The 16,032-nt window shown below is 47.1% G+C and overlaps 1 protein-coding gene across 5 annotated transcripts in view; it reads right to left on the bottom strand.

The window, feature by feature from the left end:
• The window catches only part of LOC128696717 (hematopoietic prostaglandin D synthase-like), a 264,923-nt gene that overhangs the window by 182,158 nt on the left and 66,733 nt on the right, over nucleotides 1–16,032 (bottom strand). For all 5 annotated transcript variants that reach the window (XR_011392372.1, XM_070088190.1, XM_070088186.1 and 2 more), the window contains exon 3: nucleotides 4,181–4,373. Coding sequence is in view for 4 of the 5 variants with exons in the window: in XM_070088190.1 (XP_069944291.1) it covers nucleotides 4,181–4,373 (193 nt within the window). In the remaining variant the exon portion in view is untranslated. The remainder of the gene's footprint in view (nucleotides 1–4,180; nucleotides 4,374–16,032) is intronic.

The following is a 16,032-nucleotide window of genomic DNA, read 5'->3' on the forward strand; positions in this document are numbered from 1 at the left end:
CACACTCTACACCCCCACACACTCTACACCCCCACACACTCTACACCCCACACATTCTACACCCCCACACATTCTACACCCCCACACACACTACACCCCACACACACTACAACCCCACACACTCTACACCCCCACACTACACCCCACACACTCTACACCCCCACACACTCTACACCCCCACACACTCTACACCCCCACACACTCTACACCCCACACACTCTACACCCCCACACACTCTACACCCCCACACACACTACACCCCACACACACTACACCCCACACACTACACCCCCACACACTCTACACCCCCACACACACACCCCCACACACTCTACACCCCCACACACTCTACACACACTCTACACCCCCACACACTCCTACACCCCCACACACTACACCCCCACACACTCACACTACACCCCCACACACCCCCACACACTCTACACCCCCACACACTCTACACCCCCACACACTCTACACCCCACACACTACACCCCCACACACTCTACACCCCCACACACTCTACACCCCCACACACTCTACACCCCCACACACTCTACACCCCCACACACTACACCCCCACACACTAGACACCCCCACACACTCTACACCCCCACACCTACACCCCCACACTACACCCCACACACTACACCCCCCACACTCTACACCCCCACACACTCACACACTCTACACCCCCACACACTCTACACCCCCACACACTCTACACCCCCACACACTCTACACCCCACACACTACACCCCCACACACTCTACACCCCCACACACTCTACACCCCCACACACTCTACACACCCCCCACACTACACACACTCTACACCCCCACACACTCTACACCCCCACACACTCTACACCCCCACACACTCTACACCCCCACACACTCTACACCCCCACACACACTACACCCCCACACTACACCCCCACACACTCTACACCCCCACACTACACCCCCACACACTCTACACCCCCACACACTCTACACCCCCACACACTCTACACCCCCACACACTCTACACCCCCACACACTCTACACCCCCACACACACTACACCCCCACACTACACCCCCCACACACTCTACACCCCCACACACTCTACACCCCCACACACTCTACACGCCCACACACTCTACACCCCCACACTACACCCCCACACACACTACACCCCCACACACTCTACACCCCCACACACTCTACACCCCCACACACTACACCCCCACACACTCTACACCCCCACACACTCTACACGCCCACACTACACCCCCACACTACACCCCCACACCCACACACTCTACACCCCCACACACTCTACACCCCCACACACTCTACACCCCCACACACTCTACACCCCACACACTCTACACCCCCACACACACTACACCCCCACACTCTACACCCCCACACACTACACCCCCACACACTCTACACCCCCACACACTCTACACCCCCACACACTCTACACCCCCCCACACACACTACACCCCCACACACTCTACACCCCCCCACACACACTCTACACCCCCACACTCTACACCCCCACACACTCTACACCACCTACACACACTCTACACCCCCACACTACACCCCCCACACTCTACACCCCCACACACTCTACACCCCCCCCCCCACACTACACCCCCACACTACACACACACTCTACACCCCCCCCACCCCACACACTACACCCCACACACTACACCCCACACACTACACCCCCACACTACACCCCACACACTACACCCCCACACACTCTACACCCCCACACTACACCCCCACACAACCCCCCCACACACTCTACACCCCCACACACTCTACACCCCCACACACTCTACACCCCCACACACTACACCCCCACACACACTACACCCCCACACACACTACACCCCCACACTACACCCCCACACACACTACACCCCCACACACTCTACACACCCCCACACACACTACACCCCCACACACTCTACACCCCCACACCTACACCCCCACACTCTACACCCCCACACTACACCCCCACACTACTACCCCCACACACTACACCCCCACACTACACCCCCACACTACACCCCCACACACACTACACCCAAACACTACACACACCCCACACACTACACCCCCACACTACACCCCCACACACACTACACCCCCCACACACTACACCCCCACACACTACACCCCCACACTACACCCCCACACACACTACACCCCCACACACACTACACCCCCACACTACACCCCCACACTACACCCCCCACTACACCCCCACACTACACCCCCACACACACTACACCCCCACACTACACACCCCCACACTACACCCCCACACTACACCCCCACACTACACCCCCACACACACTACACCCCCACACACACTACACCCCCACACTACACCCCCACACTACACCCAAACACTACACCCCCACACACACTACACCCCCACACTACACCCCCACACTACACCCCCACACACACTACACCCCCCCCACACTCTACACCCCCACACACTACACCCCCACACTACACCCCCACACTACACTCTACACCCCCACACACCCCTACACCCCCACACTACACCCCCCCACACTACACCCCCACACTACACCCCCACACACACTACACCCCCCCCACACACACCCCCACACTACACCCCCACACACACTACACCCCCACACACACTACACCCCCACACTACACCCCCACACACACTAAACCCCCACACTACACCCCCACACTACACCCCCACACACACTACACCCCCACCCACTACACACACTACACCCCCACACCCCCACACTACACCCCCACACCCCTACACCCCCACACTACACCCCCCCACACTACACCCCCACACTACACCCCCACACTACACCCCCACACTACACCCCCACACACTGGAGTTCCACTCCTGTTTCTTGTTATATTCTAGGTGTTGGGTATTTTTATTAATGTAAACCGAACTAGTTCTGACTTATATCTTCTAACGTAATTATTCTTAGTCCTCACTAATTCTTTTAAAAGGCCTTCTGCTTAGCCTGTGAGTGACTGCTTGTCGGGGTTTTTAACTTTTGTTTATTATTTTTTTTCTTTTAGCCTTGTGGCTCAACTTGGGTCATCCGACGCATGCGAGACAAGGTGGGCAGCTAGATCGAAGCACCACATTTGTGACTACTACTACTACTACTACTATTACCTCTTCTGGATACCACATAAAAGTGTCGTAGAACACTTTGGAATTACTATCTATTGTCTTCATCATCTTCAGTCGTCTTCATCACAGTGCTATAAGTCAGCGTTTTTCGATTACCCCTTTGTCTACTAACTGTGAAACATCACCTACAACTTAGTGTCTGTGCTCTGCGTCTCTCCCACCGTTCATTGAAGGGACTCTATAAGTCGTGTCCAACTGCGACTACCGCGTCTTTTACGTACGTGGTTGGTCAACATCCTGAATCCTGCTACATGCAAGGTTCTCTCTGCACCTCGGAATATCTGTGCTCGACCTGTATATATTTGTATATAGGAACGTTAGCTTAGTTTCATGTGATTAATTTATGTATTTAATTTTTCATCATTTGCTTCAGTTTGGAAAGTTTCATGTTTAAGTGTTTTATATTTATATATTAATTTTTGTGTTTTTTTTTTTTTTGCATAATTTTGTTACAACTGATTGTTCTTATCCGTTATTGTTAATTTCTCTATTTTTTTCTGTTCATAAGGAGGAAGGGCCCCTTTAAATACTTTTTTAGGGTCTGAGAGGACTGTTGTACCGTCACAATGATAATTAAACAGTGCAATATGCTTCACAATCATATTCCATCACGAAGAATGGGGCTTGTACAAGGTGTTGAAATATATCAGTATATCAGTATGGACCGGAAAACTTCAGTAGGGCAAAGAGAATATCGTCAAGCATTTCAGTAAGGGTTCATCAGTTATGAGAGCTTTAAAGGTTTCCTTGCAGCATAGCTGGAGTTGCTATCACTTGGGAGCTGCCATCTCTCAGGACAGCCTGTCCCATACACGGGAGGGTAAAAAGTTTAATTTTAAATTTTCTTTCTTCGGAGGAAAAAAAAACAAATTTCAGAGAATATTCTAAATGTAGCTTACAAATTCCGAATTCTGGAGGAATTGTGAATAAGAGATAAAAGTATTAAAGTGTGCTAGACCCACTTGGCATAGACCATCTGTGCAGCGTGTGGCAGGAGGTCGTGGACAGCGTCAGCAACCTCGTCTCCTTTAGCAGCCTCCCATGGGTCGTCCACCGCCAAGCCGTGCACACGACCCAGGTACCGACATATTGCTACCGACTGGCTCAGAGGCTTCTCGTCCACGTACAGCACAGGAACCTTCCCATACGGCATTTCTGAGGATGAACAAGTAGTTAGGTTCTTCCAACCTGAGTAATGAGTGAAAACAGGACTAAACATAATAATAAATATAAGAATGCAATAATAATATAAATCTCTAACTGGAATAAATCGTCAATGGGACTAACGTAAAAACACAAATAGTTTAAAAGTAATGAACGCTGGTCAAAAGGTTGTTTGCCTACTGCAATGTTTATTTGAGGGATTTTGAGATGCCTGAGACATCTTGAACAATGGCTTGTTCAAAAGAGGAAAGGAGTGTTAGTTTTATCGCATTCTTGTCGACAGATATCCGAGAAAGATCGTCGGGGTAAGTGGATAGCAGTCATCATTAGACAAAACTGAATGATAACATACGACCGTGTAGCCAACATTGTGCCTCAGGTAAGTAGTTGGCAATCATTCATGTTTACTATACCCTGGAACTGGAGCCTTCCTTCCCTTCCTTGGATTTAACCTGAATTCCTCCCATTCAAATGGCTTAATAATAGTTTCGGAGAGAGAGATTAATAACTTACGAAAGCCTTGGGAAGAAATGGAACTAGAAGTTGAAACAAAAGGGAGATGTTAGATGGGGAGACAGAAGTACTGGAAAGATGGATGGAAACATTTTGAGGGGTTGTTAAACGTTGATTAAGAAAGGGAGGCAGTATTTTCATGCACTGAGCTGGGAAGTATTACCATCTTGTATGAGCGAGGAAGAGCCAGATATGACTGGGCAATGGGTAGAATGGAAAGGATAAAGCAGCTGCAGTAGATGGGATTAAGACAAATGTTAAAAGCAGGAAGTGATTAGTTTTTGAATGGGCGGTGTATTTGTTCATGAAATGCAAGAAAGAATGAAAGGTATCGAAGGATTGGCAGAAAGCATGCATAGTTACTTCCTATAAGGAAAAATGGGTGCAATAGTGCAAGAAGTATAATGAAAAAAGTTTAAAGTAAGCCAAGTAAATTGTATGGTAGAGTTATTGAAAGAATTAAGGGAAAGACAAAAAAGCAATGTAGCAGAGGAGGACCAAAGATAATCTGGGAATGGTATCGGATAAGTAGACTAGGTGCTTGCATTCAAGCATAAAACTGAACAGTGCTTAGATAAAGGTAAATATTTTGTTGCATTTATAGACAGAAAAGGCAAATGATAGGGTGAATAGGACAGCAATATGGTAAATGCTGAAAATATATGGAATAGATAGGCAGTTCCTAAATGCATTAAAGAGTTTTATGCAGATAGGCTCAAATTAGGGTATACAGGAAAGAGATGAATTATTTCCCAGTAAAAATGGGGCCTAGAAAGAGTTGAGATGTCACCATGGTTGTTCAACATATTTATAGATGCGGCTGTAAAAGAAATGAATGTTAGGGTATTGAGGAGAGGTGAGGGATTAATAATATAACGAATTTGATTCAAAGTGAGAGTTGTCACAGTTGCTCTTTTGCCGATAACGAAGTTCTTTTGGGAGATTCTGAAGATAAGTTGCAAAGTATGCACACGTGATGAACGCTATCTTCCCTGGAACTTTCAACTGCACAGTAAATGAACTTTTCCGCCTCGATAACCTTCCCAGCTTCAATTTTCCTGACACTGAACCATCAACATGTATACTGAAAATCTGCAACGAAGAAAGCATCGGCATCACCATCCCATCAGATCCTCCAACCTCAGCCGACCAATCCACTTCTGATCCACTATCCGCCCAACCCTTCCCGCCTGCCCAGCCTGCCACAACCTCACACCCACTGCAGCTCCACTAAAAGATCAAGACTCACACTTCTGAAGAAGAATCGAAGTTAACCACACCCTCGGCTTCACCTGGAAAAACCTACGATTTTCAAGTACATCTTCAAACAAGACCATCTTAGCCAGAGAACTCCAGCCTCGACTCTGCAATGGAACTGTCATTACACATCCGTTTCCCCATACAACTTCACACCACAAGTTTAACATTTTGTAAAACATTCCATCGAAGACTTCGACAGTTATGCACAATTCGCGTACCTTCCGAAACAAGTGTTTCAAAATTTTAAGAATGAGTCATTCCAAATAAGACAGTAAACCCCGGCCATGAACTTCGGCGCCTACCGGCTGTCAACACCCTGAAGCTGTAACCCTTCATCATGTACTCAGCTGCTGGGTTAACCCCTGGCGTTCTATTTCTACGAGTGAAGACACTCTTCTCCAGCGCTATTCTTCACCTGTCCTCACTTCCTCGTTCTCTCTTACTTGAGAGTTAGTCATCATCATCATCATCGCCGCCGCCGCCGTCGCCGCCGCCGCCACCGCCACCACCGCCACCACCGCCACCACCACCGCCACCGCCACCGCCACCGCCACCACCACCGCCACCACCACCGCCACCACCCTTCTCTGTGTGACGAGTTAATGATCCAAGTCGGACCGAAACGTCGTCATAAGTTTCGATCTCCTATGTGCGGGTTATTTGTGTATTGTTCCAGCCATGGTATTGTGCCTTTTAAATTCTTAAGATAGTATTACGAACATCAAATCTGATAGAAGAAACACGATACCTGCCATAAGGCTCTTACTGCCCCATGCTGTTTATTGACATCTCTTTACACTAATATAAATCAGTGTCTTGTTTAATGTCAGTCTACCGAAGCATTCTCAACTTACCTTCAGCACACAGGCGGCCGAAAAAGCACTATAACAATTAAGATAACAATTGCACAACACAGGTTGGTGGAAGATAGTATTGCTGCTGCAACCAGTGTTGGACACTCCTCACATAGCATGGCGAGTGTCGGTAACCAAGCCTTCGTGCACAACTTCCATAAGATTTTTACGATTTATTACTAGTTTTACAATTATAATATTTTTTCTGCCTTGGAAAGTAAAGCGATGTAGGAAGAGAGTGGAGGAGAGAGGTGGAAGAGGAGTCGGGGAAGGAGTAAGTAAGCTAGTGGCGAACATCGGACTCCGAAATCAAGGATACTCACGCGAGTCTGGTGAACTGGTGTGTGACACGACACAGTAAGACCCACACTGATGAGCAAGGAACACTCGCCCCTCCTGACAAACAGCAGGATATTGTTACTTTGTTGGGAGCTGTTATTGTGCTGAGAGTTGTTACTATGCTGGTAGTCATCACTGTGCTGGGAGTTGTCACTGTGCTGACAGGGCAGGTCTAGGGACCAGAAAGGGCACCAGGGTAGGTCTAGGGACCAGAGAGGTCACCAAGGTAAGTCTGGGGACCAGGGAGGGCACCAGGACAGATCTAGGTACCAAGAAGGGCACCCATGCATCTCTAAGGACAAGAGAAGGCACCCATGCAGGTCTAGGGACCAGGGAGGGCACCCATGCAGGTCTCGGGATCAGGGAGGGCACCCATGCAGGTCTAGGGATCAGGGAGGGCACCCATGCAGGTCTAGGGACCAGGGAGGGCACGCATGCAGGTCTAGGGATCAGGGAAGGCACCCATGCAGGGCTAGGAACCAAGGAGGGCACCCAGACAGGTCTAGGAACCAGGGAGGGCACCCATGCAGGTCTAGGAATCAGGGAAGGCACCAAGACAGGTCTAGGGACCAGGGAGGGCGGGCACCCGTGCAGGTCTAGGGACCAGGGAGGGCACGCATGCAGGTCTAAGGACCAGGGAGGGCACCCAGGCAGGTCTAGGGACAAGGGAGGGCACCCAGGCAGGTCTAGGGACAAGGGAGGGCACCCAGGCAGGTCTAGGGACAAGGGAGGGCACCCAGGCAGGTCTAGGGACAAGGGAGGGCACCCAGGCAGGTCTAGGGACAAGGGAGGGCACCCAGGCAGGTCTAGGGACAAGGGAGGGCACCCAGGCAGGTCTAGGGACAAGGGAGGGCACCCAGGCAGGTCTAGGAACAAGGGAGGGCACCCAGGCAGGTCTAGGGACAAGGGAGGGCACCCAGGCAGGTCTAGGGACAAGGGAGGGCACCCAGGCAGGTCTAGGGACAAGGGAGGGCACCCAGGCAGGTCTAGGGACAAGGAAGGGCACCCAGGCAGGTCTAGGAACAAGGGAGGGCACCCAGGCAGGTCTAGGGACAAGGGAGGGCACCCAGGCAGGTCTAGGGACAAGGGAGGGCACCCAGGCAGGTCTAGAGACAAGGGAGGGCACCCAGGCAGGTCTAGGGACAAGGGAGGGCACCCAGGCAGGTCTAGGGACCAGGGAGGGCACCCAGGCAGGTCTAGGGACCAGGGAGGGCACCCAGACAGGTCTAGGAACCGACATACACACAGTCTAACTCTTCACTTGTGTTGTGTCCTTCATGTTTTCTGTCTTCTGATTTTCTCCTTACTAACTTTTTCTCCCGTAGCTTAAACCAGCGGAGGAGGGAACGGGGGTAAGGGAAGAGTGCTCCTGTTCTTCTCTTGTCTTCCCTTATTTCTTTCCTTTACGTTATCCTTTGGATGTCTCTCCGTGTGCTACTTTATGTCCGCCTTTGTATGCTGCTGTGTGACGTGAGTAGAGGGTGTCATCTCATTTAGTTCAGATGTAACTTACTACTACTGCAGCTACTTACTACTACTACTTTTACCACCACTACTACTACTACTACTACTACTACTACTACTACTACTACTACTACTACTACCACCACCACTACCACCACCACTACCACCACCACTTTTCTTTCTTTCCCCTCACTCTTCCTGGCCTGTTTGCCTGATTTTCTGCACTTTTCTCGCTCACTTGTCACTTGACAATAATCCAGGAGGGTCAGGAACACAGTTTAAGTGTTGGTTCTTTGCGAATTGTTCCGGCCATGATATAAAGAATATATTTTTCTTGGAGGCCAAGTAGGAAGGCAGGGTGGATCGCGGAAAGTTTGGCAGGCAGGCTGGGTGGATCGCGGAAAGTTTGGCAGGCAGGCTGGGTGGATCGCGGAAAGTTTGGCAGACAGGCAGGATGGATCGTGGAAAGTTTGGCAGGCAGGCAGGGTGGATCGTGGAAAGTTTGGTAGGCAGGCAGGGTGGATCGCGAAAAGTTTGGTAGGAAGTTTGAGAGGAAGGCAGGCACACTGAAAGGCGCAGAGAAATACAGAATGACAGGAAGGCATCTAGACTCGCTAGAGGACAAGGAAGCAGGCAGGTAGGTAAACAGGTAGGAAGAAAAGAAAGGCAGGAAGGAAGGAGATGGAAAGAAGATACAAGAAAAGGAACAGACGCACAGGCACACATGCTGTTATTTCACATTTAAATAACTAGTGTCGTGTTTGCTATCATTTCTAGGTCACTTGTGTCACTCTTGATGCCATTTGTAAGTGACCTGCGTCACATATGAAAATGTTGTGATAATGGGAGATTTCAACTATAGACAGATTGACTGGAGCAATTTGACAGGAAATTTAGAGTCAAGTGACTTTCTTGATACGATTCAGGATTGTTTTTTTAAAACAGTTTGTGACAGAGCCAACTAGGGGAAATAACCTCCTTGACTTGGTTCTTGCCAGTAGGGAAACACTAATTAATAATCTTGAGGTTAATGATGAGCTTGGGGAAAGTGATCACAAATCACTCAGTTTAAATATATCATGGAATTCCCCTAATAATGGCAATCAAGTCTCTGTCCCTGACTTCCGCTTGGCTGATTTCATTGGACTGAAAAATTACTTGGGTGGGCTGAACTGGAATGACCTGACTATGGGTTAGGTAGGTGGTGATGATTGTTCATAAGACGTTTTCCAGGGCATAGTTCTAGCTGCTCAGACAACTTATGTTCCAAATAGGGAAATCAGATCAAACAAAAATGATCCTAAATAGATGAACAATAGATTAAAACATCTCATTGGTCAAAAGAGAGGCATATAAAGGCAAATCAAAAGAGGAGAGGGACAATTAAGAAATCAATATATTCAGTTAAAGAGAGAAATGAAAAAGGGAATAAGAAAAGCAAGAGATTGAGATTAAAGTTGCAAGATAATCGAAGACTAACCCAAAAGGATTCTTTCAGGTATACAGAAGTAAGATCAGGGACAAGATAGGCCCACTCAAAAGTTACTCGAGTCAGCTCACGGACAGTGATAAGGAAATGTGTAGAATTTTTAACACATACTTCCTCTCAGTTTTTACACAGGAAGATACTAGCGATATTCCAGAAATAATAAATTATGTAGAACAGGATGATGATAAACTATGCACGATTAGGGTCACAAGTGACATGGTCCTTAGGCAAATAGATAAATTAAAACTTAACAAAGCCCCAGGCCCTGATGAACTGTATGCGAGGGTTCTAAAGGAAAGTAAAGAGGTGCTTAGCAAACCTTTGGCTAATCTTTTCAACATATCGCTACAGACTGGCATGGTGGAAAATGGAAAATGTGATACCTATTTTCAAAGCAGGTGACAGGTCCTTAGCTTCGAACTATAGACCAATAAGCCTAACATCCATAGTGGAAAATTTTATGGAATCAATAATTGCCGAGGCAGTTCGTAGCCACCTTGAAAAGCATAAATTAATCAACGAATCTCAGCATGGTTTTACAAAGGGGCGTTCCTGCCTTACGAATTTATTAACTTTTTTCACTAAGGTATTTGAGGAGGTAGATCATGGTAATGAATATGATATTGTGTATATGGACTTCAGTAAGGCTTTTGACAGGGTCCCACATCAGAGACTATTGAGGAAAATTAAGGCACATGGAATAGGAGATTTTTTTTCCTGGTTAGAGGCATGGTTGACAAATAGGCAGCAGAGAGTTTGCATAAATGGGGAGAAATCAGAGTGGGGAAGCATCACGAGCGGTGTTCCACAGGGGTCAGTGTTGGGCCCCCTGTTGTTCACAATCTACATAAACGACATTGATGAGGGCATAAAGAGCGACATAAGCAAGTTTGCCGATGACACCAAAATAGGCCGTCGAATTCATTCTGACGAGGACATTAGAGCACTCCAGAAAGATTTGAATAGACTGATGCAGTGGTCGGAGAAGTGGTAGATGCAGTATAATATAGACAAATGCAAAGTTCTAAATATTGGACAGGAAAATAACCATGCCACATATAAACTAAATAATGTAGATCTTAATATTACGGATTGCGACAAAGATTTAGGAGTTCTGGTTAGCAGTTATCTGAAACCAAGACAACAGTGCATAAGTGTTGGCAATAAAGCTAACAGAATCCTTGGCTTCATATCAAGAAGCATAAATAATAGGAGTCCTCAGGTTGTTCAACTCTATATATCCTTGATTAGGCCTCATTTAGGTTATGCTGCACAGTTTTGGTCACCGTATTACAGAATGAATATAAATGCTCTGGAAAACATACAAAGGATGATGACAAAGTTGATCCCATGTATCAGACATCTTCCCTATGAGGATAGACTGAGAGCCCTGAATCTGCACTCTCTAGAAAGGCGTAGAATTATGGGGGATATGATTGAGGTGTATAAATGGAAGACAGGAATAAATAAAGGGGATGTAAATAACTCGTAGCAATTGTTTTAAGTTGGAAAAATTCAGATTCAGGAAGGATATAGGAAAGCACTGGTTTGGTAATAGAGTTGTGGATGAGTGGAACAAACTCTCGAGTACATTTATAGAGGCTAAAACGTTGTGTAGTTTTAAAGGTTGGTTGGATAAATACATGGGTGAGTGTGGGTGAGTGTGAGTTGGACGTGATTAGCTTGTGCTACTAGGTCAGTTGTATGTACAATGTTCGCCAAGACCGGAGTCCTGGCACGGGTCTTAATCTTGCGATGACCCGTCTCTGGTTCCCGAAGGAGAAAGGTGTCTGCAATGATGCAACGTATGCTGCTCAAGCACTCTTCTGGTCAGTTCATCTGGCGCATCTCATAAGCGTTGACTCCATGGTACACTAGTGTAGCCGCAGTCATCTCTGGGTCCTCTTCAGTTCCATAGTCAGGAACTATCTGATAGTTCCTGACTATGGAACTGAACTTCTCCAGGCCGAGGGACTGACAACCTCAAAATTCTACGACTTTAAGGGTGATGGACTGATTACATCGTCTTCACATCTCTACTGTTCCTGCCTACTTTCTGTATTCGACTGAAGAAGCCTACTGTGTAGGCGAAACGTTTCGGAATAAAGTTGCCTAACTGTTGCCTATGTGTCTTACCTACCAGCCATGGAGATGTCTGAGAATGTAATCTTTAGCATAGATGAGGCGTTAGGGATCTTGGAGATGCTGTCTACCGAGGCCCAGGTGTTTTGTTCCTCAGTAGATGTCTTCAGTGCTTCAGTAGAGAGAGAGGTGACGATATTGTCCAGTCCTTTGTGAAACAAAGACCAAACGTTTCGACTTCAAGAATGGAGATGGGAATACAGTGAATTGTTGTCTGTAGGGTCCTGACTGAAGAGTCGTCCATTAGTTTTGATGCTTCCGTGTCGTCTGTGCAGACGACAATGAAGGAGTCCTTCAGAGTGTGGATTGCCGTAAATTTGACCTTCAGGCAGGTCCTAACGGCGGTAGCTAAAGCTAGCTTCGATTAGTCATTTATTGCACCATTCACAGGCTTGATTTTCACACGATGCGACAGGATTGTGAAAATACAGAACATAAATTCCCCATCCCGGCGGGGTCGAAGGGAGGCTTCTTGAGCGTAGAACAACTGTGTGATGGACACTGTGTGAGTTGTAATACTAGTTGTAATACGACTCCCACCGCCGCCACTGTCACTCCCACCGCCGCCACCGCCACACTCCCGCCGCCGCCGCCGCCGCCGCCACACTGACACCTTCAACGTCTCCAACTCCACCAGTGAGAGTTTTGCAAGTTATCTTCCAAGTCATTCCAAGATGTTGGGAATTGCCTCAACAATTGTGCTTAAAGGGCACGTGAACATGTCAATTGTACCAAGAATTTGGTCTTCGTTACCATACAAAAGTGTTGAGAATTTGAAGCCGATTGAACAGGGCGTTCACGAGTTATGAGCGAAATCAGATCGAAAAGTTAGAGGAAGAAAAAAATTCAGGCAAGCACTTAGAGCTTCCCTTCAGGGATTAATAATAATAATAATAATAGTAATAATAATAGTAATATAATGAGAACCTAAAAAGTTCTCTTACCAGATTGGTAGGGTGTTCGCAGGCGCGCGCGCGCATGCACAGTATGAGGCCAGTCATGTAATTAACTAATCATGTTAAGAACACGAGAAGCAGCCGGGGGTAATTAGTGGAGGTGGACGTGTCTGTTAGTATGATTGGTGCCTCACCTGGCGACTCGCCTGATGCCTCACTTAGTGCCTCACCTGGAGGATGAACATGGTGGAAGGCAGTGCCACCCCACTCCACCTTGAACATGGTGCGAGGGAGTGCCATTCCAGGCCATCCTGACATTTCCACTGGAGAAGGGGGGGGGCTGGAGAGGTGGTGCCAGGCAGTGCCACACTAGAAAACCTTGACACTTTCATGGGGATGGAGTGGTCTAAAAGGCAATTAAATCAATAAATAATGCCAACTTCTGCTTAAAATGTCATGCTGTAGCGATCAGGAAGGAAGGAAGGAGGACGTGGTGTTCCTGGGTGTTCACTCCGGGTACTGCTGCCTAGAGTACTGCTTTCTAGAGTACTGTCCCTGTTCCTTCTATTGACAGTGCATTTCCCTCTGTACTAGAGTTGTAATAAAGTTGGTAGAATTACCGACAATATGTAAAGTAAAAGGACACAAGTGCAACTAATGTGACATTTATTGTGGCAACGTTTCGCTCTCCAGGAGCTTTATCAAGCCATTACAAACAATACATGGACACAGAGGGTATATAAAGGCTCTGAGTGAGGTGCAATATTAGTGAGATAACATATCGATGTTCACTAGTGGTGGTAGTAGTAGTAGTAGTAACAAAAAAATACAATAAGGAAGAGCAATTAATTCGTACATGAGTAAAGGGATATAAAAGCTATTACTTGGGTAACATAAAAATAGGTTGGACAAATATAAACTGGAAAGATGCAGGTTTTTTTAGTGTTCACTCTCTGTAATGTGCTTGTGTAGTATAACAGGAGAGACTATGTGATGGCAGGGTTTACTGTTTTCAGGAGGATTCTTGCTAAGACTTCGGAGATGGTGAAGCTGCCGTTGTTTTGTTTAATTGTATTCGAAACAGCGATCAGTGCTGATTCAAGGCACTTGCGTCTGCGGAAATTAGTTTCTTTGATCACTAATTGGGCGTCTCTGAATTTCATGAGATGATTGGTGGAATTTCGGTGTTGTACACAGGCGTTGTTTAAGTTGTCGTTCCTACATGCGTAAATGTGTTCATTGAGGCGGGTGTCGAGGTTTCTTGCTGTTTCACCTACGTAGACCTTGTCACAGCCTCCACAGGGTATAGTGTAAACTCCTGCATTGACTGGTTCGTGGTGCTTGGGTTTTGTCCTGGTTAGATCCTTTATTGAAGTGGTAGAAGCGATGGCGACTCTGGTGTTAGCTTGTGAAAGTACTTTTGAGACGTTTAGTGCAACCTGGCTGTTGGGAAGAATTATAACTTTGTTGGGAGCGGTGTTGATGCGTGGAGAATTGATGATCTGAAGAGCTCTTTTCTTGCAGTCTTGGATGAAAAAAGAAGGGAATTGTAACTCAGTGAATGTTTGGTGAATGTAAGTGCATTCCTCATCAAGAAACTCAGGACTACAAATTCGGTATGCTCTTAGGAAAAACCCGATGATGATGCCTCTTTTGGTCTTGGTATCTTGACTTGAATAGAAGTGTGTGAGATCATTTTTATTGGTGGGTTTCCGATAAACTTGAAATCTTAGGTTGTTGTCTACTTTGTGAATGAGGACGTCGAGGAAAGGTAGCTTGTCATTGGACTCTTCTTCTAGTGTAAACTGAATCGCTGGTTCAACTGCGTTGAGCCTTGCCTGAAGGTCCCGTACATCAAAACGTTTTGGAGTTATTACGAGGACATCGTCCACGTAACGTAACCAAGTGACGCTTGAAGGGATGATGTTGGCGAAGTGTTCGGACTCTAGGTGTTCCATGTATAAGTTGGCTAGGACGGCACTTATTGGGGATCCCATTCCCATGCCGTAGGTTTGTTTGTAGAGCTTGTTATTGAAAGAAAAACAGTTGAAATTAACACAGAGTTCAATCAAGTCAACAAAATCTCCGGGAGGTAAAGGAAGATTAAGGTCCTGGTTAACTTTACGTCGTAGAACCTCGATGGCTTTTTTGGTAGGTACTTTTGTGAAGAGGGAAGTCACATCCAAACTGCTAAGTTTCTTGTTACGGATGGAGAGGTTACGGATGCGGTTGAGAAGGTCGCCTGAGTGTTTAAGATGAGCGGGGCTGATGGTCCCCAGAAGGCAGGAAAGATGTTTGGCAAGAACTCTGGCTAGTTTGTGTGGAGCACTGCCTATTCCTGACGTGATTGGTCTGAGAGGAATATTGTGTTTATGGGTCTTGGGTAAACCAAGCAACCCTAAACCAGCACACATGTATGGTTTACCCAAGACCCATAAACACAATATTCCTCTCAGACCAATCACGTCAGGAATAGGCAGTGCTCCACACAAACTAGCCGGAGTTCTTGCCAAACATCTTTCCTGCCTTCTGGGGACCATCAGCCCCGCTCATCTTAAACACTCAGACACTGCAACACAAGGGTATCTTGGTACAGACCTGCAATCAACTTCGACAACTTCCACTAGGGAGAGCGGCTGGATTTGAGAGGGACCTGACCTCTCAACATCTGAGTTCTTACCTCTTCTAGTGAC

The sequence above is a fragment of the Cherax quadricarinatus genome, chromosome 2, assembly GCF_038502225.1.
Source record: "Cherax quadricarinatus isolate ZL_2023a chromosome 2, ASM3850222v1, whole genome shotgun sequence".
Classification (NCBI taxonomy): Eukaryota; Metazoa; Arthropoda; class Malacostraca; order Decapoda; family Parastacidae; genus Cherax; species Cherax quadricarinatus.